Source organism: Gouania willdenowi, chromosome 6, assembly GCF_900634775.1.
Source record: "Gouania willdenowi chromosome 6, fGouWil2.1, whole genome shotgun sequence".
Taxonomy (NCBI): Eukaryota; Metazoa; Chordata; class Actinopteri; order Blenniiformes; family Gobiesocidae; genus Gouania; species Gouania willdenowi.
The window spans coordinates 67,411,697-67,434,524 of NC_041049.1; the positions used below are offsets into that span (position 1 = coordinate 67,411,697).

The window sequence follows — 22,828 nt, forward strand, 5'->3', positions numbered from 1 at the left end:
AGTGTATAAATAAATGTATAGGAATAAGAACAAATCGTATCATAAGATGTGGTTTGTGGCGTAAATATGTTGAAATCTTCTCACAGTGTGGGACGTCAGCGACTGGTATTATAAGAATTATAGACAGGTACCCATCATTCCTGTTACAGAGAGTACTCGCGCCCAACTGCATAATGTCATTATAAAGTAATTATCTTTGTGGGGTATGAAAAAACACAAGATGAAGATGATGAAGAACAACAACAACAACAACAACAAGAACAAGAAGAAAAAGAACAAGACAAGAAGAAGAAAAAGAAGAAGATGATCAAAGGGGGACATTTTAGTCTAAAGGTAAGACCTTTGTTTTAGCAAATAGGGTGAATAGAGGTGCATTGCAGAAGTATCCTGAAGCTCGATCAGCTAGCCTTGAATATACTCTAGTTAGCTAGAATTTGCTTAAGGTTTGCTTCATGAAAGTAGGCCAAATAAAATGACCAGGTGTAACTTATTGCAAATAGAAAAAAGTGTACACCCCAGGGCTTGAAAAAATAGGACTTTGTTGCGGTAATTCAGATGTGCCAACCATTGCACTGTGTGCCTTTATTTCCAATAATTGTACATCCAAATGTATTTACAGTGGTATTTAATATCTTTAGAAAAATTTTACAAATGCATAGACGTACAAACGGAATAGTGTGTATGGATGCATAACAGTCTTTTTCAAAAACAAATATAAGACAAGATTAACATAAAAACAACAACAACACAATAATCATTTAGGGCCTGTGCTACAAAGCTAGATTTCCTCTTATCGCGCTAACTTCCGGCATGTAATCAGTGTGTGCTGTCCTAGGAAGCTCGCTAACGTCTTACAGGGCTAAATCACCGTGGTAACTTAGGCTGAACGACTAACCTGGTCGGGACCAGGTTTTGTTCTGGCTAGGATCTAAGCGAGTGCTAAAGCCCCGCCTCCTGACCAATCAGTTCTCTTAGAAAACGACTTGCCCATTGTTAGAACATCCTGGTTGGTGCACATCTGACAACTGTGTTTAGGAAAGTAAGATTATTAATGGATAAATGCAATCCTTTCATTTACAGATCACATCCTCTGGGAAAGATATAGATTTATATCTGATGGACTGAACTACAGTCTCTGTTGTGTTTTGTTTTTTCTGTTCTGCGCACCGACTACCGAGTCATATTCCCTGTGCTGTTTTTTAAAACTGTACTTGGCGAAATAAACTTTTCTGATTCTGATTGAGTCAGCTGATGAAGCATGTGTCTCCGTATACGCGGACGAGTGAAATAATTTATTCATCCATTCAGTCATACGCTATAGTGAGGCTGAAAGCATCAGCAGCAACATACTACAGTGAAACAATGTGCTCTCATCCCAGTGCGTGTGTGATAAATAGAGGTCTACCTGAATAGAAACACGTGTGTTCTGTAATAAAGTGAAACTGATCAGAGTGCTGTCTGTCTGCTGATCATCCAATGCATTAATATCATAAAATATCTCACGCTTTTACGCATTAACACTGTCAGCAGCTTCCTGTCTGTGTTCTTTCATTCCTGCCTTTTCTGTAACAACAGTGTTGTTTTTGGTCTGAATTGTGGATTTTAGTCATTAAAAATTCAAACTTAAGCTGAACACCTAACGTAGTCAGGACCAGGTTATGAAGTGGATCAGATCTGAGCGAGTATAAAAGCTCCGCCTCCTAATCAATCCCTCCTGATGCGCGCTGCACTAACACTGTTGCTCTTTGTTGTCATCATGGTTTTGAATTCATTATATTTGTTTAAGATCTTCATCTTTTCCCCCATTGTTAAAAAAGGTCGCTCTGCCAGGTTTCTCCATTGTAATGATTGGTCAGACGCTGCAATCTCCACCTCTTTTATGGGAGCGAGCACGTAGCCAGGCTGAAATCACTTGGCTTAAATTAGCGTGTTGTTATCAACCTTCGTAGGACAGCTTCTCTCTGACAGGGAATGTTTGGTTAGGTGAAGCCAGCTAACGGAAAGATCTCTCGGATATACTAACCTAGCTTTGTAGTAAAGGCCCTTAGAGTCTCAGTTACCATTACATGTGGAGCAAACACGGTGTCGCTCATATTGTTACTGTTTACAATCTAACGTAAATGTGTATTTTGTAATTTTTTTGTTAATGTCGCACTGACACTTGGAACAAAGTCCAGGAGAAACTAAGAACACAAACCGCTCATAAGCACTGAATAATTAACTGAGGTGAATTTCTAAAAGTCTGAATAAGGCAACAATACTAAAACTAAAAAGTTTGTTGATTTAAATTGCTATCATGATAACTTAACATAGTAAATGTTGGCCTATTCATGTAGTCAGTGACCAAAATTGAATATTGAGATATTCATCAGTCCAAAAATGGACTCGTGAAGGATGTCATTAACTGGAAATTTAATGATGTTGACATATTTGTCTACTTAATATTCTTTTATGGCCTCTGCGCTTTAGTTTAAAAAAAGCAACTGGAATTGCAATCAACCTGCTTGCTTGAAATGGTGCTTTTCCATTAGATTTACCTAGACCACACCGCTCTGTTTTTCTGCTTCTGTTGACCTATTGTAATAGTGGGTGATCTGTACATCATGAATTTGACATTGTGTCATTGGCAACATCAGCGACCCCAGACTCAAATCACAGACTAAAAGCGGTTGTCTGACATTCTATGATTTCCTGGAGTCTGAGTTCTACTTCAGTAATCTCAGCTAGCAGTGCCTCCATCCTTCTTTGGAAAATTTGTCGTCTTGTTGTCGTGCAATAAAGTCACAGAGCAAAAAGCAAATTCATTAGTCCTGCCTCTGATTGTGTCCCAGTATGACACGCTTACAAGACGTCACTCAGTGGACGGAAAGCTGTCATCCTGAGAAGCAGAGCCGTGTAGCATGGTAATGCCAGATTCGGGAAGTCGGGCATCCGGGTAAGTTGTGATGTTTCTGCCAAGCTTTGTATGAACACTCAGATATTCATAGCACTGAGAACTTAGCCTTATATTGTCCCCTGGCCTCTTCTGGTAGTGTTTCTTGATAGTTGTATGTCATACCGAGATATAAATCACACATGTATTGAAATAAAGACGTTTTTGTCACCGAACAAACAGGAGGCAGACAAGTTGTTTTCCTCCATTTTAAAACGGCGCCCATTTATTTACAACCGCTAACGTCATCTGTGACGTAAGCCCGACTTCCCGAATGAAAAGCATCAAAATAGCCAGCTCAGACATTTCCACATTTAGTGGCAAATTCAGACTGTTTAAAACAGGATGTTGGTATGAGTTAGACACAGGACATTTGGGACGGAGCATGGTTCATGTTGAAATAAATACAGACATGTATGTTTCAGTGTCCACGTACATTGCATACGTTGTTGCAGTTTATCAAGTGCGAGTGGCATCACGAGCATAGGTTGACATAGATGCATTCATTACTGAGACCACAGGTTGCGATCTATCCAAAAAACTCACTAATCAACAACTGGCTAACTGCTACATCCATGCTACAGCTAGCGCTAACTTCCGTGCTGAGTGTGGAACCAGATAGAAAAGTCTGAATTTGTCTCGTGTCAAGTTGAAACATTTACCGGTAACAGTAGACACCAAATTTCATGTCCAAAGGCGGGAACCCAAATGTGCGAACCCCAGGCTCTGGTGGACCGCAGTTTTTCCGTGGCTTTGTGATAGGATAGCGCACGCTTCCATCTGCTAACCAGCCCGCGTGACAGAGATCGAATCCCATCAGCCTCCATGCTGTGTACAGCTGACCCACTTTAGCCATGTGACTTCCTTCCCTCAAACAGGCCTGGACCGCTTCAGTGAAGTTGAGTTTAGCCAGGCTCTTCAAATAGTACACTGAGCCTGAAACAGGAGAGACGCATTGTTAAAAAGCCTGTGATGGACTGGAGCAGTGTTTCTGAAATGGGGGTACGCGATACTATGGTACTACAGGGGGTACTTTAGAGAGGGGGAAATTAACAAATGAAAGCATTTAAAAAATTGGGTTTCAAAAATTATATTCCTATTAAATATTACCAGAAACTCACAAAATGAAAAACAAAAACACAAAATAAGAGAGAATATATACTGAATAATGAATGTAACAAACAAAAAACAACAAAATACAGAAAATGACACCAAAAATACACACACTAAGAAAGATAAATACTTACTATTACCAGCATCACACAAAATGAAAAAGCCACACTAAATGAGAGGAAAATACAAAAGATCACTACAAAATACACAAAAATAACAGAGAAACAAACAAAACAACATAAGAAACAACCACACGACAACTATAATTTAAATAATACCAACAGCACACAAAATAAGACAAAATTATACCGAATAATACAAAGAGCAGACAAACAACAACAAAATACACAAAATGACACCAAAAACACATAAAGCACACAAAAAACACACAAAATGATGATAGAAATGATCCTGATTAGAACATGAACTGAAAATAGATCAGGTCAGTCTTGGAAATGATAAAAACTATAGAAATAAATCTATTCTCGAGGAGGCACTAAATACTGTTTCCAATCATTCATTCTATCATTATGCTAGTGGTTTTTTCACAGAATTCTGAACAAAATGTGGTAGTCAGACAAAGAAAGTACTTGGAATCTAAAGTTAGAGAAAGGAGGTATTATTTAAAAACCACTGGACTGGACCATCCTTAATATCGATAATGCTCACACTGACCTTTAACCGAGGCTGAGAAGCAGAAAGCATCGTAATGGTGATTGTGCCGATGTCGAGGACCGTAGTTTCGTACACCAGGAGCTAAGTCCTCACTGCCGCAGCCGGAACGTGACACTGTGATTGGATACTGGACCGTGCCATCGGCCAACCAACCGGCATTACACCAGTCTAGCCCCTCCTCCCACGCTGTGAAGAGCTGCTCAAACGTAGCCAGCCTGGCGTCTTGATCATGGCAAGCTTTTCGGGCGCCGAAGAAGTTGAAATGGTAGCGTCCTTTAGGAGAATAGTAGGGAAACACCACGCCTAGTGACGAGAAACAGGGCATTGGAAAACAATACTATGCAACACAGCGCTAGTCAATAATCTAATGAAGGTATAAATATTCAGTTATGTATAATAACCTAGAAATGATGACAATTGCAACTTTAGCGCACAAATTACAAATAGTAATTACTTTGATTGAATAATTGCACTTATATGTTGCCTTTAACTTTTACAATTACCAACGGACCGGATTGGATGGCACGGGAGGCCAGTTTTGGCCTGCTGACCTTATGTTTGACACCCAAGAATTTGAGTGGAGTGACACCTGAGGTGCCCAATCAGACTTGCCATGGTCCCTGTTAGGCCTGGGCAGTACATCGAGAGTCAAGATACATTGAGTTTTCTATTTTCATCACTGCCTCATCTGTCAATGTAGTTATAGACTGGAATCCATCTTTGATTGTATTCAGTGGGACTTAATGTATGTTTGATATAATTATTGTATTGTCTTCATTTCATTATTACACAACATCCCACCAGGGGAGGCTAGTGAGACTGACCATATAAATTAAATGTTGAAATTTTTTCATTATTTTGCATATAAATAACTTTGACTATTTCTTGGTTAAAAATATCGGAATTCCTGAATTTTTTCGTTCATATGTGTTGAAAGGAAACAGCTGCAGTGCTTGAACTGTGCTGCATCCTACGTAATAAGCCCGAGTTGCACAAACAACAAAGAAAAGAAACAATTTAAATGACCGTATAACTGTCCAAATATTGCCCAATCAAAACATAAATCAAATGGTTTCTGCAAGCTAAGATGTTGTGCTTGTATTTAATCCTTATCTTATTTAATTAATTGTCCTTTAGTTACATATGTTTTCTTTTCTTTCTTGTCTTTCTTTTAATCTGCAATATTTCTCGGGGCTCTGCAAAAAAGTAATTCCCCCTGGGTTCAATAAAGTACATCTGATTCTGATTTTACAGCCAATATTGTGTCATTAAAGTAAATTCACATATATGCAAGTTTTACAAAAGTCAGCAGAAACAACGGTCATAATATTGTGAATATTCCTTCTTATTTTCTATTGCCTGAGGTCAGGTCAAGTGTCCTCTTTATTTTAAAATCCAAATATGGTCAACCTACAGTTATCTGTAACTCAGATCATGCTTGTATCATTTCTACAGTTGCACCTCCAGGAATAAGATAGATCTTTGGAAAGGTTTACCAACATGTGGTCAGGTAACGTTACATTGAACTGAGCTGATGTCTAAAATACCTATTTACAAATTAGTAATATTGATTGATGTGTCTTGTAGTGCTTCAAACAGATAGTAGACTTTTTTCTAGAAGAAAGTGTCTATAGATACGTTAAATGTAGCCATGGGTACGGCCGATGACGTTACCGGACCTTTTCTACATAAGCGTAATGTGCCTGTGTTTTCACATGTGTCAGGATGGCCAAGTGGTCTCAGGCACCTTATTCAAGGATTCTTCCTTCTGCTGCTGTGGGTTCAAATCCCACTTTTGACATATTTTTTATTTTTTCCATTTAAACACATTTAACACAGCAAATTCCACCTTTAAAAAAATAAAAGGGTTAGCGGGGTAGCTAAAAATAAATGAGCTAAAATAAAACTGACGGAACTTTAAGTCACGTGGTACACACATACCACGTGACCTAAACTGGCCAATGAGGGGAGGGACGCTGCGTAAGCATAAAGTGGCAGTCTACAATACGTTAACGTATCCATAGCAACGGCCTTTGTATAATTGGTGTTCACCATCCGCACGCGCACGCGCACGCACCTCTCAGTTCCAGCTCCACTGTCACACTCTCATCCTCCAGCCCATCGATCACCTCACAGCGGTATCGCCCGGTGTCGTTGAGCTGTAGCTCGTTGATCACCAGTGACATGTCTCCTGGTGCTGAGCGTCGGAGGCGCACGCGGCCCCTGAAGCTGCCGTAGGACCGGTGACGGTTGCCCATGGCGACCATGACCTCTGATTCCCTGTAAAAAGCCGGGGATGCAACAGGTTCTGCGATCACGCTGGCGGGCAACCAGGACCACTTGACACGGGTCCTCCGTGGGGTGCTGAGCTCGGGTTCGTAGTGGTAGTGACAGGGGAGGGTGACGCTGCTCCCTCGGGTGGCAGACACTGAAGGGTGGTCTGATTCCACGTGGAGACGGATGCCATTGAAGTAAACTAGAAAAGCAGATGCAGTTTGTAGTAAACATCACACTTTTATAGTTTCTTTAATAAATACCTCTGATGCTCAGTACTCCAATTTGATATAAATAAGGTTCTAATAACCAGTGGGTGGTTGGGGACCCAAAGGTGAGTCACAGTCCTGTTACAACTGGGCTGCATGTATTAGTTTCTGTCTATCCTGTTCTGTTCTTTCTGTCCACTAACCCCAACCAGTGGAGGCAGATGGCTGCCACCTCTGAGCCTGGTTCAAACACAGATTATTCTGGCTCAGAGGTAGAGTGGGTCACCCTCTAGTCAATTCCTTTTTCATTGTATCCTTGGGCAAGGCACTGCACCCACATTGCCTACTACAGGGGTCTGCAACCTTTACTCTCAAAGGAGCCATTTTGCCTCATCTCGCCTGGACTAAAATCCTTCCGGAGCCGAAAAATGATCTGCTCAATGAAGATAATACAGTGTATAAAATTCAATACAGTTAAAATAGTATCGAATAATTTTAAGAGTTAATGATTTGAAGGGAATAACTTGAATTTGATAACATGATCATATGTGACATGCTAATTTCTTGCAACATATCAATGTTTATTAATGTTGGCAATTAAATAAATCTTTCGCCACACAAATAAAATCTTTATTTTCTTCCAGAATAGTCTGTTCATTTAGTTATCTTACCAGGGATTTAAAACTTAAGGTTTGCCGCAGCTGCAAGGGGAATGTTGATGGTTTGTTGATGTTGTAGGAGGTGAGAAGGTGGCTGAGTTATTGCACAATGTGATTTATTTTTAGATTAACTAACTAATTTATCATAATTTTATTTGTAGTTATTTTTACTCATCAATCAATACCCTCTGTAAAAATTATTTATTTATTTTTTAAAGCTACAGGGAGCCATTGCAAAAGAGTCAAAGAGCCACATGAGGCTCCAGAGCCGCAGGTTGCAGACCCCTGGCCTAGTATGAATGTGGTGAGTGAGTGTTGGTGGTGGTCGGAGGGACCGATGGTGCACTATGTCAGCCTTGCTTCTGTCAGTCTGCCCCAGGGCAGCTGTGGCTACAATAGTAGCTCACCACCACAGTGTGTGGAGTGAAAGCGCTTTGAGTATTTATGAAAAAGTGCTATAAAAAATCCAAAGCATTATTATTATTTTATTCTCCCCACTGTAGCTGATGCATGTTCATGTGAAACGTGCTTTTTTTCTTAAGAATTTTATATTTTAATAAGCACTACGAGATGACTATTGTTGTAATTGGCGCTACATAAATAAAGTTTAATTGAATTGAATTTTCACTGGAACAAAGAAATCAAGAAAATTGCTCTGTTTTTTTTATTATTTTATTTCGAAGAAGATTTTTAGATGCAGTAAACCTCCGTTATTTCTTACTGCTGACAGTTGATGGCAAATAATTTGGTATTTAAAATATTTACTTGATGCAGTTTCTTGTTGAATTGCACTTTTTAGATAATTTGAAGTATAGGATCATGAAAGTGAACCAATCAAAGGAATCTACTGTAAACTATAATATTAAGTTAAATGCAGGGTTTACTCTGCCTTATATGCAATGTCAGCTGGGATAGACTCCAGTATCCCATGTAACCCTGTGCAGGATAAGCAGGTACAGATGACAAGACGATGCATTAAATAAAACTTTCACAGATTTTCATTCCTTTGACTTTTTCCTCAGTTCAATAAAGAATGATTGTAATATTTACATCTGGGAACAAGTGTGCCTTTAGTTCAAATAATACTAATTATTCTCATAAATTTGCTTTGCATGTGCACTTAAAAGAGAAGCCACATGAATCGTGAATAGCATTACCATGTTGATTTACAGTGAGATTATTTCAGTGTGTTGAATGTCCAAGATAAATAATGATTATTAGTTTTTATTGTATTAATTCAGTTCAATCTAAACACATGAATCAGAAACATGCAAGAGACTTACATATTCTCTATTTTTTTCTTTTTACATTATATTTACATTAACCAAATCTGTATGTTTTGAATTGTTTTCCGTCACATTTCAAATGAGCACCAACCCTACATGTCTTTAAACAGCCGGAGACACGCAGATTTGTTTACTGTTTTGGAGGAAACAGAGATGGCACAGATTACACTACACACCCACAGCCTTTGTATTTACCAGAAAAACCACATCACTCACTCAAACAGCTTGTTTCAGTAATCATGTCTGACAGCCGGAGCACTTTTAAATTACAAGCTGTCTCCACACTCCAGGTCACTTCCAGCCAGCTGTGTTATCATGTACACAAAGGAAAAAGATGTTTTGTTCATCTGCAGCAAAGTATTCCATCCATATCACTGCCACACAAATACACATAGGGGTGGACTGGCCATCTGGCATATACCGGGCATCATTCCGGTGGTCCGGTCCGGTCCTCTATGTGGGGTTTTTTTTTTTTGACAAGTGAGTGGCGGCAGACATGGTAACAGGTGGCCAAAAATGGTCCAAAAGTGGCAAAAACTGGGCAAGAAAAAGGTGAAAAGTGACTAAAATGGGCCAAAACCAGTCAAGAATGACCAAAAAATGGGCAAATAAAAAAGAATCAGGTAGTAAGTAACGGCAAAGAGTATCTTAAATGAGCATAATGTGGCAAACAATATTGAAAAAAAGCAAAAATGTAGGGAAAAAAGGAAACAAGCGGTATTTATCAGAATCAGAATCCTTTTTATTGTCATTGTACAAAGTACAACGAAACTGCAAATGCCCTTCACACAACATTCAAGTACACTTTAAAGATTCAAGCCAGGACAAACATAGTTTATCATGAAAAACAACATAAGGTATGGTAAAAAGTCTACCTTGCAAAAGTAGGCTATTTGAATGAAAAGTGGCCCCCGAAAAAATTAAAGGAAGGACAAAAACTGATAAAAGTGTCAAAAAGTACTTGCAAAAATGGACAAAAAATAAGAAAAAGGGATGTGTGTTAGAAAAAGGTTGCTAAAGTCTGAAAAAAGTGTCAGAACTTTTGGAAAAGTGGCAAAAATGAGACAAAGCAAATAGGTAAAAAGGGGTTTAAAAGTCTCCCCCTTTAAAGGTTTTCTGGGGAAATAATTAAAATTCAGACATAAAGAGCCACATGTTGAGCATCACTGACTTAATAACAGCTTCTACATGGTGTCGAGAGAGAGAAAGAGAGAAAGCACCTACGTTCTCCATTTCCGTTTCCATTGCTTATGTCTTGGTAGTGAAATCCATTATTGTATCCAAACATCTGACAGTTACCAGGAGGCAGCAGCAGCAGCAGTACATGCAGGCTGAGGGCCAGCAGGGGGCGCCATAGACTTAACATGGTGCTGTCTGTGGAGCAGTACCTGAAAATCACAACAATCACAACAGTCCATTTAGGTTGATGTGTTTAAATCAGTGCTTTCCTAACTTAAGTCTCTTGTGACCCTTTTGTAAATGACATGTGATGTAAATGCACCAACATATGCAACTTATTTACAAAACTAACATTGCTCAAATTATAACTTTGTAAATTTAAACATGTTTTTAAATGTGAGAACTTCTTTCAGTAGAGCAGTGGTCCTCAACCTTTTCAGCCTGCGACCCCCAAAATAAAGGTGACAGAGACCGGAGACCCCCACTGTACCTGAAGGTGGTTGAACACAGACATGAACATTAAGGAACAGTCATGTGGAGACAGGACCATCTATAAGGGGGAATAAAGGGGCGAGATTTTCTGTTGCCCAATGTAATTTAAAAAGTAGGAACAATTAGTTTAAACTGGCAAGTAATGTGCATGACAAATCGTGAATGTAGTTAAATTGGCCAAAAAAAAAAAAAACTTGAAATATGGTGAAAAAAAGTTAAAAGTGACAATAATGGTATGACATTAGGTGGGAAAAGTGGTGGAAAGGCATTGAAATCTGATGAATGATGGAGCAAAAATGCATTAAAAGGAGCAAAAATATGTCAAGAAAAGGTGACGAAAATAGGTTAAAATATGTCAAGTTTGGTGGATTTGCAGAAAAAGGGTAAAAAAATGCAAAAATGTGCTGAAATTCTTAGTTTCTTGACGGCATCTGGAAACCCCTTCCCAGTGTCTTGCGACCCCAAATAGGGTCTGTACCCCAAGGTTGAGAACCCCTGCAGTAGAGACACTGAAGACAAAAATAGATTTTTTTTTTTGGATGAAAATGAATTCAAACAACAAATGAAATCGTGAAACGAGCTTTCAGAGGTTTATTTTATCTTTAATCCCTATTTTATTTTGATGCCGCAAAAAAAAAACCAAACTGTTCTATACGAACACCCTCCAACATTTTTTTTTTCTGAATTAAGATATTAAAAAAACAGTTCGTTAAAACATTTAAAAATTAATAAAACTATTTGTTGCCTACTACAGGATAAATGACGTCCTGCGGTAAAAAAAAAAAAAACAATATCGTTAATAAGTTTTAATAACGTCATCTGCACCCTGAATATCTATGTTGATATTCAGTTGTTTCTTTATTTATTTTTTTGCTCGAACACTAAATTTACATTTTATTCTTTTTTTTTTACCTGTCCAAATGAATACAAAATAAACTAAATAATAATAATGAAGTACGTTTACACAAGAAAGTGTAATTTATCTTTAAAAAAAACAAAAAACAAAAAAAAAACAAACAAAGAATATAGAGTTATAAAGAAAATGTAAAGGAAGATATGTCATAATATTAATTCCAAAGTTTAAAGTTCATAAATGCGGTGAGGTAAATATTAAATAACAGTTAAAGTTACTTAAATGGTGTAATGTAAAATGAAAGATATTACATTATATGACTGTAGTGTGACTAAACATGAAAAATGAATGATGTTACCTCCTTGTAATGTCTGTCTTCAGTGAATCCTCCGCAGCTTAAAGTAGAAAATAAAGTCCTCACAGCGAACAAAGAGCCAGAGTTTATTAAAGCTTCAGACTGGGTTTGGTTTAAAGGACTCTGCTGCTGCTGCTGCTGCTCTTCATCCTCCCGCCACACACGCTAACGTCACGAGCCCAGACATCCTCTTTGAAATGCACCGACGGTGACGTCACAGCGCGAGCCCCCTCCCATTGGGGGCAGTGGCTGCAACACAGCAAACTGCTCAATAAAACACATAATGTGGAAAGGTCACAGACACCAGCTTTAACGTACAGGTCAAAATCTACACTTTATATAGATTTTCAGCCTCAACTGATCATTACTATCGACTTTCTTACACTCAAAGAAAGACCTTGGTAATATTACATTTTTTTCTCAACCTCCAACACCAGAAAAGGCAAACATATGTAGCCTACTAAATACAAGTAAATCATATAGTTCAAGAATGTACTTGCATGATTCATTGTTGAAAATAGAGGTGCACCAAATGCAATTTTCTGGCCGATTATCGTTTTTTTTTTAAAGTCTGACCGGCCATACTGATTTTTTTTTCATAACTGACATCATACACATTGAATGTTCCAATCTTTTTGTAATGTAAAACAATGAACAATACCTGTGAAACAATACAAATGTGATTTAATTGCACATGAGGCAGTTATCTCAAACATAAATTAAAAGTTTAGAACATTGCCGTCTAAAATACTAAATTACTATATTACTTCCTTTAGTCTTTTATTTTTCACATTTTAAAAACTAAATAAATGTGTCCAACAGGTTACACTGCAGACCTGTTCGGGGCTCGTTGACTAAAATAAAGCGCAAAGTGCATATTTTGGTTTTACAAATAAAGAAAATCACAGGGTTTGGGGTAGATGATGATGACAGTCATCTACAGGACAAACTAACAAAACATCTTAAACGACCAATAAAGTGTTCTGAGTTTTAAGTTTCCTTGTAGAGCAAAAATAAAAAAATGTCTTTGTAGATATCTAAATGTAAAAATATTATTCTAAAAATAACTTGCAACAGCTGACAGGACAAAAGCTAAAAGTCAAACATTCTACGGAAATAATAAAGTACAGCATGTGTAACATTTTCATAAGTCAAAGTATAATGACAGAATGAACATGACACAGGTTAGTTGTTCTCACACTTATTACAGTCACTTATACATTAGAGGAACGTTTTTATTCAAATCCAAAGCCATGAACTCCATCATTTTCCTCTTGGTAGCTTTGCTCTTTTCACTAATAAGCGCCATCAGTCGACCACTGGCTCTGTTTACCACTAGCCGTAGCTTAGCATTAGCTTGATTACTAGCTTGAATGCTGCATACTGAGCGGTGTAGTAGTTTCTTAAATAGTGAATGAGGTTGTGTTGTGTTTGCAGCTCCACTAAGGCTTATTTCCGCATTACAGGAATTACAAATTGCAATCCTTTGCTCTCTTTTTTTTGTGTAAAACATGCTAAGCTAACTGTGCTGTTGTTGCTATCCTGTGTAGCAGAGGCATGCGCAGCACGCACATGCACACGTGAGCTGGTGGGCAGGCCAATCAGTCAACTCGCAGTACAACGGGACAGTGGTTGACTTTATGACCGACTTTAAGAGGTAGAAAAGATCGGTCTCATATGCAAGGATCGGCCGATTGCCAATCCCTCAAAATCAGGCAAATCGGCGCTGATCGATCGGTGCACCTTTATTGAAAACAATGAATCCCTCTGGGCATCGACCAGGTCGTCATTGTAAATGAAAACTGGTTCTCAACTGATGTTACCTGGTAAATAAAGATAAATGACTGATTTAAAATAGATGTGAGACAAAAAGTTCTTGAAAATATCACCAAATGACAGTGTTGGCGTAATGAGTGGGGTGGGGGGCTACTGTGCCCCCCCCACCCCACTCTTGCCACAATACAGTAGGAGCCCTGTGACAAACTTTTTATTACTGGACGAGATCTGATTGGCTATCACAACTGACTGTGTCCTTTCACTGACAGCACACAGTGCTGCACAACCAATAGGTTGCGTTCACGTGACATCACATTGCTGCATCGCGAGAGTGCGAAATTCAGATGGAGGGCAGGAAGTGAAGTAGCTTGAGCATCTGCCATATATTATCTGAAATAATCAAAATGCCAATGTTTGGTGTAGTTTACGGCTGCTCCAATCGTTCTCACCGAGAAAAGGAAAAGAGATTTTTGTAGAGGACCAAAGATTGTCATTCACAAAAGTGAGAAATGTCAAAAGCTCACAGAACAATGCCGTAAAAAGTGGATTTTAAACCTACGTCAGCGGTCGGGGGGACTCAGTTGTGGACCCACCTGCTCACAAAAAAGTTATATGCCTCCATACTTTTATAGGCTTTCATTTGCTGTTTGGTGCAGTGTTTTTAAATGGCAAACATATGTATATCTATAATAACTCCATGAATGAACAAAAATGTGTGCCCCCCCCCCCCCCCCCAACAGCTTTTTTCATTTTGTTTGGTGTCGACTCTCCCACATTACACTGGGTATGAGTCATAGGCGTGGTGTGTGCTGTCTTAAAAAAAAAGTTTCAAATCATTGCGCAAAATTCTACAATAACAGTACAAGAAAAGTGTCGAAGGATGTTGGCGTGAAGTGATTGGTACTCCAATGTACATCTTGAAAATGTATGTTTATGCATGTTATTGTAATATGTGTTCAATAAGAGTATCGTAAAAACATACCATAAATTGGGAGCCAACGGTTGCCCTACCTTTAGAAATCGCTGCTCCACCTCTGGTCCTTGCTAAAGTTGCGACGATATTGTGCGACAAAATATTGCGATAATAAAACATCAAAAGGCATATCAGTGATGGTATAAGTGGTAGAAATGCTACAACTGTCCCAAGCAAGCATGTCTTTCTATAAACTCAATTGTTGCCAGAACGCAATTCAGATTTTTTATGGACTGAATGTTGCGGCAAAACAATGGCAGATATTGAATGTCTCGCGGAGCGGGGAATACCAGGAATAAACTAGAACAAAAAAATGGTGTCGAACAAATCAGTGTCCTTGTCTGGCAAAGAATTACAGGAAATCACGATAAGAAAGAAGTAATAAAACTTCTATGCATCCGTTTACAGGACTCTATATCCCACAAAGCAATGCAAATGTACCTATAATGTCAATAAGAAAGTGTTCACAATGGAGATTAAACAAACTTTTAAGTGGCAATAACCTTTTACATCTTTTTTTCCGAGCAAATGAACTTTGATTGATTGATCTATGAGGTCTATATTGTGTCTTTATCTTATGATGTTTGTTGCCGTAACCCTAACCCTTCATTACTTAATCCTAACCATAACCCCACTAGATCGCTCATCTAACCTAAAAAATGCCAACATAGCTCCAAAAGTGTCATAATTTAGCAAGTCATGACACTTTATTCATGCTAATGACAGAAATTGATAGCGTAAAATCAGCCTTATGTATAAAACTTCAAGTAAAGTGTTAGCCAAAACACATGTCGTCTCCAGCGGCTTTTAATCAATTTGATTTGATCACAATTGGTTTTTTTTTTAATTTACCTTTCTCATCCCTCAGCTGACCGCTCATCCTTGGCAATGGTTGGATGGCATCGACAGATCTTATTGAAGTCTTTCATTGGCCATTGGAGTAGATTAATGTGTGATTGTCCATCTCTGTGTCTCACCCTTATATTGGACAAGTGACCTTTCCATGGAGTAAACAATCAGCGGGAAGGAGAGGCTCTAACTCTCTGCAACACACTTGAATCTAATGAATGCAATCATGCAACTCTACAGAAGGCCTTGAAAACGTGTTACATAATGGATTTAAGTAGTTTAAAGCTGAAAAACAATGTAACACATACAGAACAGAGGCTCTTCAGGACCAGATTGGGACACCTCTAGTACAGATGGATGCATTTCTCAGTGTGAAATTGGAGAATATGGTTTTTTCTAAATATTAATATGTTGTATTTTTTTAATTTGTTTTCAAGAATATCAAATTTACTTAAGAGAGAATAAAAACTGATGGCTTATGCAGAACTGCTTTTAAAGAGACAGTAGACGTAAAATGTCACAAACTACAAAAAAGCACTGGAACATAAAAAAAAAAAAAAAACCTGCTACAATAATACAGAATTAACAGAACTACTAATGCAAACACGTTATGGAAAACTAATACAATGGTTCACCATCTTGCATACAGATGAAAACTGCTCTATGCATCACTTTTAAAGAATAACATTTATGAGGGTAAAGTTCATCAATTTAACCTCGCGTTTGACCTCATACCTCTGCTCAAAGAATAACATCAAACCTATGTAGTTCTCACCAGGAGGAATTATCTCTCTCAGCCGGCCAGGGAACGCCAAAGAGGAGTCATGGAGGTGGTTGGGGAGAGGAAGGTCTGGCCCTGGGCTTCTCTGTGGAAGATCTGGCCCCCGCGACCTGGACCTGGATAAGCAGCAGACAGCAGGACAAATTTGTCCTTTAAATAACTAATTACAAAGTTGATGCTATTGGAGGACTTAATTATAGAGTAGCCTACAAATAGCCAGAAGCTTTATGTGTGCTTTTATCTAAACACATCCCTGCAAATTTTACTGGTTTGGGATGGGTTGGAAAGACACGGAAATTTCACATTAATCGTTAACAATGCAGGTGCATTTTACTGTGTTTCCTTTGCAACTGCATGGCCAGACACAAAACAGGAGGAGGTTCAGAAACAGGATAAAAGTCATAAAAAAAAGAAGAGTTAAACACAAGCCAAAGAGTCACACAAACCACCAGAAGCAAAACAGATTCAACGTTATGGTCAAAAAGCTGCCAGAGTTTACACTTAAGTTATGTAGAGGCCAACATCTCATTCCTCACTTCTGTTTTTACAAAGGACTCAAATAACACAGCAAATATTGCCACAGGAACTCATATTTCAGCTGTTGGCTGAAATAATAGCAAAAACAATAGCAATTGCAGTTCTCTGTGGGGCTTTTAAAAGTGTACTTGTGCGGTGGTGCCGCCAGAATGTCTGAGTGAAGGCTGGTTCTGGTTGTGCAGATGGAGGCTGCCCTCCTGACATGTGAATCCTCACGCCTTTAACATTCTGACACGACCCTGCTCTCCAGCACAGGAGGAGATGCACGACTCTGAGTCCTCACGCAATGCTTTCCTCTGTCGCCAGCCACTGATGTTATTTCAGTGAGCGGACGGATGCCCAACAACAGAAACCAAAGCTTAGTTGCAACTATTGGAGCAGGAAAGAGATTGTGATGTTGTTGAATTCAGGTCTTTAAAAAGAAATATTGGCATCAATCCCTGAAACACAGCCAGGTTTATCATAACAAAACTATGTACGACTATATTTAAAACACTGAAGTAGATAGATAACATCACCTTACAGCCTAGATTGAATAAACATATGGTTTATTTAAGGTACATTACCTTTTTCACTCCCTTAGACTACATGTATCAAACTCAAGGCCCAGGGGCCAAATCAGGCCCTTTGGAGCATCCGATTAGGCCCGCTGGAGAAAGTAAAAATGACAAAGAAAACATGAATCAAATGATGGATGCAGGCCTTGGTTGAGCCTACGTTCAGTGACATAAGATAATCCTTCTGTGCATTGGCGGGAATGGTTGTGTGTTTTCACTATATGTGAATATATTGTATTTATTGTTGTACGTCTTTTGTTTGAACCAAATTGGTCTGAAATAAAGTTGAAATTAATGAAATTGTGTAAATTATCATCTAATTCATACATCATAATATTTGCCAGGGCTTACAGTTTTACCATGCTTTTATCGCATGATGACAGTATTTAGTTGTCTTTTTTTTTTAATCTAAAAATTGTTGAAAGAACTCTACATTTTTCCAAAACCATGCAATTTCTCTGAAATAAATTAAAATTGGTCACAAAATCAATGAGATTTAAGTGCCTTACATATATGTGAAAGTGCAAACTAGGGCACTTCCATGTTGAAATTGCTCTTTTTCGCCACCTATATTCTGTAACCCAATTGAAATCAAACTATAGCCTATTTGGCCCCTAAACTACAATGAGTTTGACACCCCTGCCAGCCTTAAACACATGGACATGTGTAGTCTCGGGATCAAACCCTCAACCTCTCCATCAGAGGAGGACCTTGCTACCACGATGTGACGCAAGCCACAATCACACACAAATGTGCCCCCAAAAGCACAGAGAAATGTGGCTAACACTTTACTTGAAGTTTAATACGTAAGGCGAACATTACGCTGTCATTATCGTTAGCATTAATAAGGTGTCATGAAGGCTGTCAAAGTGTCGTTCACTAAATTATGACACCTTTGGAGCTATGTTGGCATTTTTTGGGTTAGGTGGAGGGCTCTAGTGGGGCTAGGGGTTAGGGGTTAGGGAAACCAACAACATGAAACCTTATTTATGCTAATGACAGGTGTCATGTTATAATAATAGCAGCTTAATGTATAAAAGCTCTAGTAAAGTGTTAGCCACATTTGCCTGGTCTCAGTGATTTATGTATACTGAGACTGTATCTAATGCACAGTACAGTTGAACTGGATCCGGGACCAGCTGATCTGGTTTAACTATAGTGAACTTGATCAGGTGTTTGCTAATGTGATTTAGATTAATAATGTTCATGCAAGCTCAATTTGACATATTGCATTGTGCAAATCTTTTTAAAATCCTTTTTTATCCTCTGCTTCAAAAAAGAAAGCGTGCACAACACTGTTCCTAAACATTACAGCTGTAGGTTACTATTACCTCCCTTCACTCAGGTGTGACTGTACACTGAGCGACTGCTCCCCTCGTCATCCATCAAAATCAGTTTGTCATATTAGCATCAGTCTCTCAGCTCAATAACTCAGCTGGGTTTTTTTTTTTTTGTATTCGTGACCATCTTCCGAGTCATCCTTAAAGTCAAAGAAAACCCAAAAAGTAACTTTCTTGTACATAATTAAAATGATATTACTTATAGTCCTGCACCAATCGACATCTAAGAACCTGAACCTGAACCACACCAGCACTAACCTCCAACCTGTTTGTTTCATCGCTCTGCTTAAATCCCATCAACTCCCTATACTCCTTTAGTTTCTCACAAATAATCACAAAACAATTCACAAAATTTACACAAAGGCAGCAAAAATTCTGTGAGTAAATTAAAGGACAGAATCAGATCTTCAGGCTCAGATTTGAGCCATCAGTGGTAAAACTGATGCGGTCAGAGGTTAAATCAAACCTGAGTGACTATAATTAGTCATCATTGTGCCTTAAGGAGCCTGAAATGACTGCAATGTCTGTCATTGACCACCGCCCCTCCCCTCCCTCTGTGCCTCTAAAGCCATTATCTCCCTGTGTTTGAAGACTGTGTTCTTCCCAAAGCCCCAGATGAAAGGTTTTAGCCCGAGGCCCCAAATACCAGCATCCCCTGTGAACCGAGGGCTTTAGAGGAGTATAATTTCTGCAAGGCTGCAACATTCAAGGCTCAGAGAGCCGAGCAGAGCTCAGGAGTGCTGAGAGAACGTGACAGAAGGAAGATAATGGCTGTGTGTGTGTTTGTGTGGGTGGACTTAAGAGGCTAGAGGTCAATCATACCAGTACGAGCAGCCGCACGTTGTCATTTGCACAGACTTCTCACAGCAAAATAACAGTTCAACGCTAAAAGGTGTGTATGTAGTGATGACAGAGGAAGACTTCAATAAATGGCAGACAGAAGACTCAAATGCAGAGCAAAGGATGACAAGTCCTCAATCTGATTAAAAGATGAAGTGTCAAATGAACTGCAATAACTAAGAAACACTGCAATTCTTCGTGTTGTGCACAAACAAAATCCCAAATTAGCAGGAGAGTCATGGACATCCCTGTGTAACGTTAAGCTGTCGTATCAACATTCGCAAACATTTCACCAACCTGAGATCACATAGACTTGATCTGTTCTTCAGGAAACTGCAAGAATGGAAACAACCTGAGCTAAAATAGCAGCTGACCAGCAGGAGAAAGCTCCTTCCTGTTCACACCGTCATGATTCCTGCAGTTTCCTGCCAGCGTTGGCCTTGGCAGTTAACCAAACGGGATGAGCAACACAGTGTTGAATGAGATTATTACTCAAGACAACTTGGGGAAACCACACAGCTGTCAAAAAGAGAACCATAGTAGCAAAGTTGATACTCACAGGAAAGCTGGTGGTGTATTTTTACATTCATATGTTGACATCAGCGCATAGTTTCTAACACAACACCCTGTGGAAACACTTTTAAATACTTCATCAGTTCATCTTCTACTCACTCCTTTTCCTTAGGAACACACGGTCACATCAGGTAACACAGAATGCTGCAACATAATTGGCCTTCATTTATCAACCGTACAACGTGCGTTTGACCATATTCACGCAAGCTTCGGTATGTACAGTAACAGTTTTGACGTGATCGTACGCTACAATCAGATCTCACGTCTCACAGGATGTACCTTCTCAGGAAACTGAACTCCTTTTCTGTCAGTAAGAACATCTTACTGACATTCTACTACTAATTCATCGATAGAGTTTTAGCTTTCTCCATCTGCTGCTGGTATCACTCCATCATCCTACAGGACAGGAACTGCCTGCACAACATTGTTAAGGTGTGTTCGAGGATTATTGGACTTTCGACCTGCCACCTGTGCACTGTGTATGAACAGCAAACGTGGCCTAGCTCATCACATTCTAAGTGACTCATCTCATGTTCTGTTCTCATCCTTTGAGCTGCTTCCTTCAGGACGCAGGTTACGCTGTCCAGCCTGTAAGACCCAGAGAAGGATGGCCACATTTGTCCCCAAAGCCGTTGTCATCCTGAACACTAAAGGGTTTAAATAATCTGACTTTTTTTTCACATCAGCTGGCCTGCAATGGTCCTAAAAATCTGTTTACATACTGTATGTATATATTCTTTATTTGTATTCATTATTTTTTTAATATTTTTGCACCTTATTTCTCATTTGCTTTGTGTAGTCTAGTTCCTTTTTCTGCTTGCGTGTATAATTATTATTAGTGTTGTTTTTAATATGCCGTTCTTATTACCCTTCACAGCAATTACTTAAAAGTATTTTCTGATTCTGGTCTGCAAGTCTGTGTGTGGATGTGTGCTGCAGCACAGCAAAATCTGACTGAGTCTGGAAATAAAGTATTAAACAAGCCTCAGCTCTCATTTAAGCATAAGCAGACACATTCAGAACAGCTCAAAACAGTAAATTAAAACAAAAAACATTTTTAAAAAAAGGCCCACGTTACTACTGAATGTAAAGAATTGTCTGGATCAAATAGCAGGGAGTTAGACTTTCAGGCTGTGGATGAGTGCATGTTCATTTAAACCATCATTGGGCATCGGTTAAGTTAGTTATTGAGGATTTATTCTCTTCCACAGAGCGTTTTAAATGAACTCCTTGACTTCTAGTTTTCACACTACCGAAAAGCATGTTTGTTTTTCTTCACTTCACCTTTGAGGATGATGATTTTCATCCCAGAAACATTTATTTCCTTGCCAATGTTTGTTTGATGTCAGTGGGCGGAGCCTCCGAAACCATGAACATTTGAGGGCGTAACATGGTAATGTTAATGAATTCAGCCGCCACATTTATCAACACCCGATCATGTATACGCCGGGATTGGTCAAATACGAATATTTCATAAATCCCACATTTGTCCTGTCGTACGACACAATGTGAACTCAGATTTGCACGTTTTTATGCAAGGTTGATAAATGAGGACGTTGAGTGCTAACTGGTAGAAGCAGGCAGCAGGAGTGAGACTATCTTCAGTTATGGCTTCTCTTCATTGGTTTCCTGTAAAATCTAACAATTTAAAATACCTCCTTTAGCAAACAAAACTCAATCAATCTCCAATACATCTACAAAGACCCGATAGTGCCTTATTTAAGCAGCACAACAATGTTTAGCAGAGCATTGACCTATCAGGCTTCTGAGTCTTCAGACTTTCCTACAGGAGAAAACATATTGTGAGGATTTGATCAGGTGATTCTGAGCCTTCTTTGAGTTATGCTGCTATAGGTTTAGGATGCTCTCCTGGTGCAGTACTATTCTTGTTCCTTTCCACTATCTCCAAACGGTCAATAAAGATGATCTCCACCTATGAATCTGGTTCTGCTGGAAAAACATTATATAGGCAATATTATATAGACAAGGACAAAAGGTTTGAAACGCATTGTGTTCAATGCCACATTCTGTTTGACAGAACAATATATGGTATGTTGTATACATATGAAGCAAACACCTTGTGTAGCTGAACATTAATTCACACTTGTCACATGTGAACCTTTTTTTTTTTTTTTTTACGTGGTTGACTGATAGACGTTTCGCATTCACCATTGTTGTGACCTTCAGACTAATGAAGACGACGTCCTCTCCTCGGGCAAAGACACCTTTAAAGATCGCAGGGAGCTACGAAGAGATTAGACACCCCACAGGGAAGAGGGGGAGGGGCTTAAATGCTAAACATGCAAACCTCCCTTCAGTGCTTCTTTTGATCTGCCACCTTTTTAAATGGAAAACAGCTCCAAATAATTCAGAAATAACAGGATTATTACTATCATTATTGCGCAAATATTTTCAAACAATTCTGGTTTGATCGTAAGCAGAAATACACGCTCACTTGACTTCAGCCGTTTGTGAAACAATGTAAGTATTTATTTTAAGATACAAATACAAAGGCCAAAACATACAACATTCTTGGAAACCAAACAACAGTGATGTTATGAAATCCAAACACATT

The 22,828-nt window shown here is 38.8% G+C and overlaps 1 protein-coding gene across 1 annotated transcript; it reads right to left on the reverse strand.

Moving 5' to 3' along the window:
• Nucleotides 1-3,127: 3,127 nt before the first annotated feature.
• hapln3 (hyaluronan and proteoglycan link protein 3) lies at nt 3,128-16,512 on the reverse strand. The gene is made up of 6 exons (XM_028451386.1): nt 16,401-16,512; nt 12,031-12,291; nt 10,373-10,536; nt 6,798-7,196; nt 4,721-5,023; nt 3,128-3,868 (listed from the first exon to the last, which is right to left on the reverse strand). The coding sequence occupies exons 3-6, from the start codon at nt 10,512-10,514 to the stop codon at nt 3,591-3,593; spliced, it is 1,122 nt and encodes a 373-aa protein (XP_028307187.1). The 5' UTR covers nt 10,515-10,536; nt 12,031-12,291; nt 16,401-16,512; the 3' UTR covers nt 3,128-3,590.
• Between the last annotated feature and the right edge of the window lie 6,316 nt (nt 16,513-22,828).

Coding starts and splice junctions, on each gene's coding strand:
- hapln3 (XM_028451386.1), bottom strand. CDS start 10,514: ATGTTAAGTCTATGGCGCCCCCTGCTGGCCCTCAGCCTGCATGTACTG. Junction 7,197..10,372: donor TGGAAACGGAAATGGAGAAC/GTAGGTGCTTTC, acceptor CTGCTTTTCTAG/TTTACTTCAATGGCATCCGT. Junction 5,024..6,797: donor AGTGGAGCTGGAACTGAGAG/GTGCGTGCGCGT, acceptor TCTCGTCACTAG/GCGTGGTGTTTCCCTACTAT.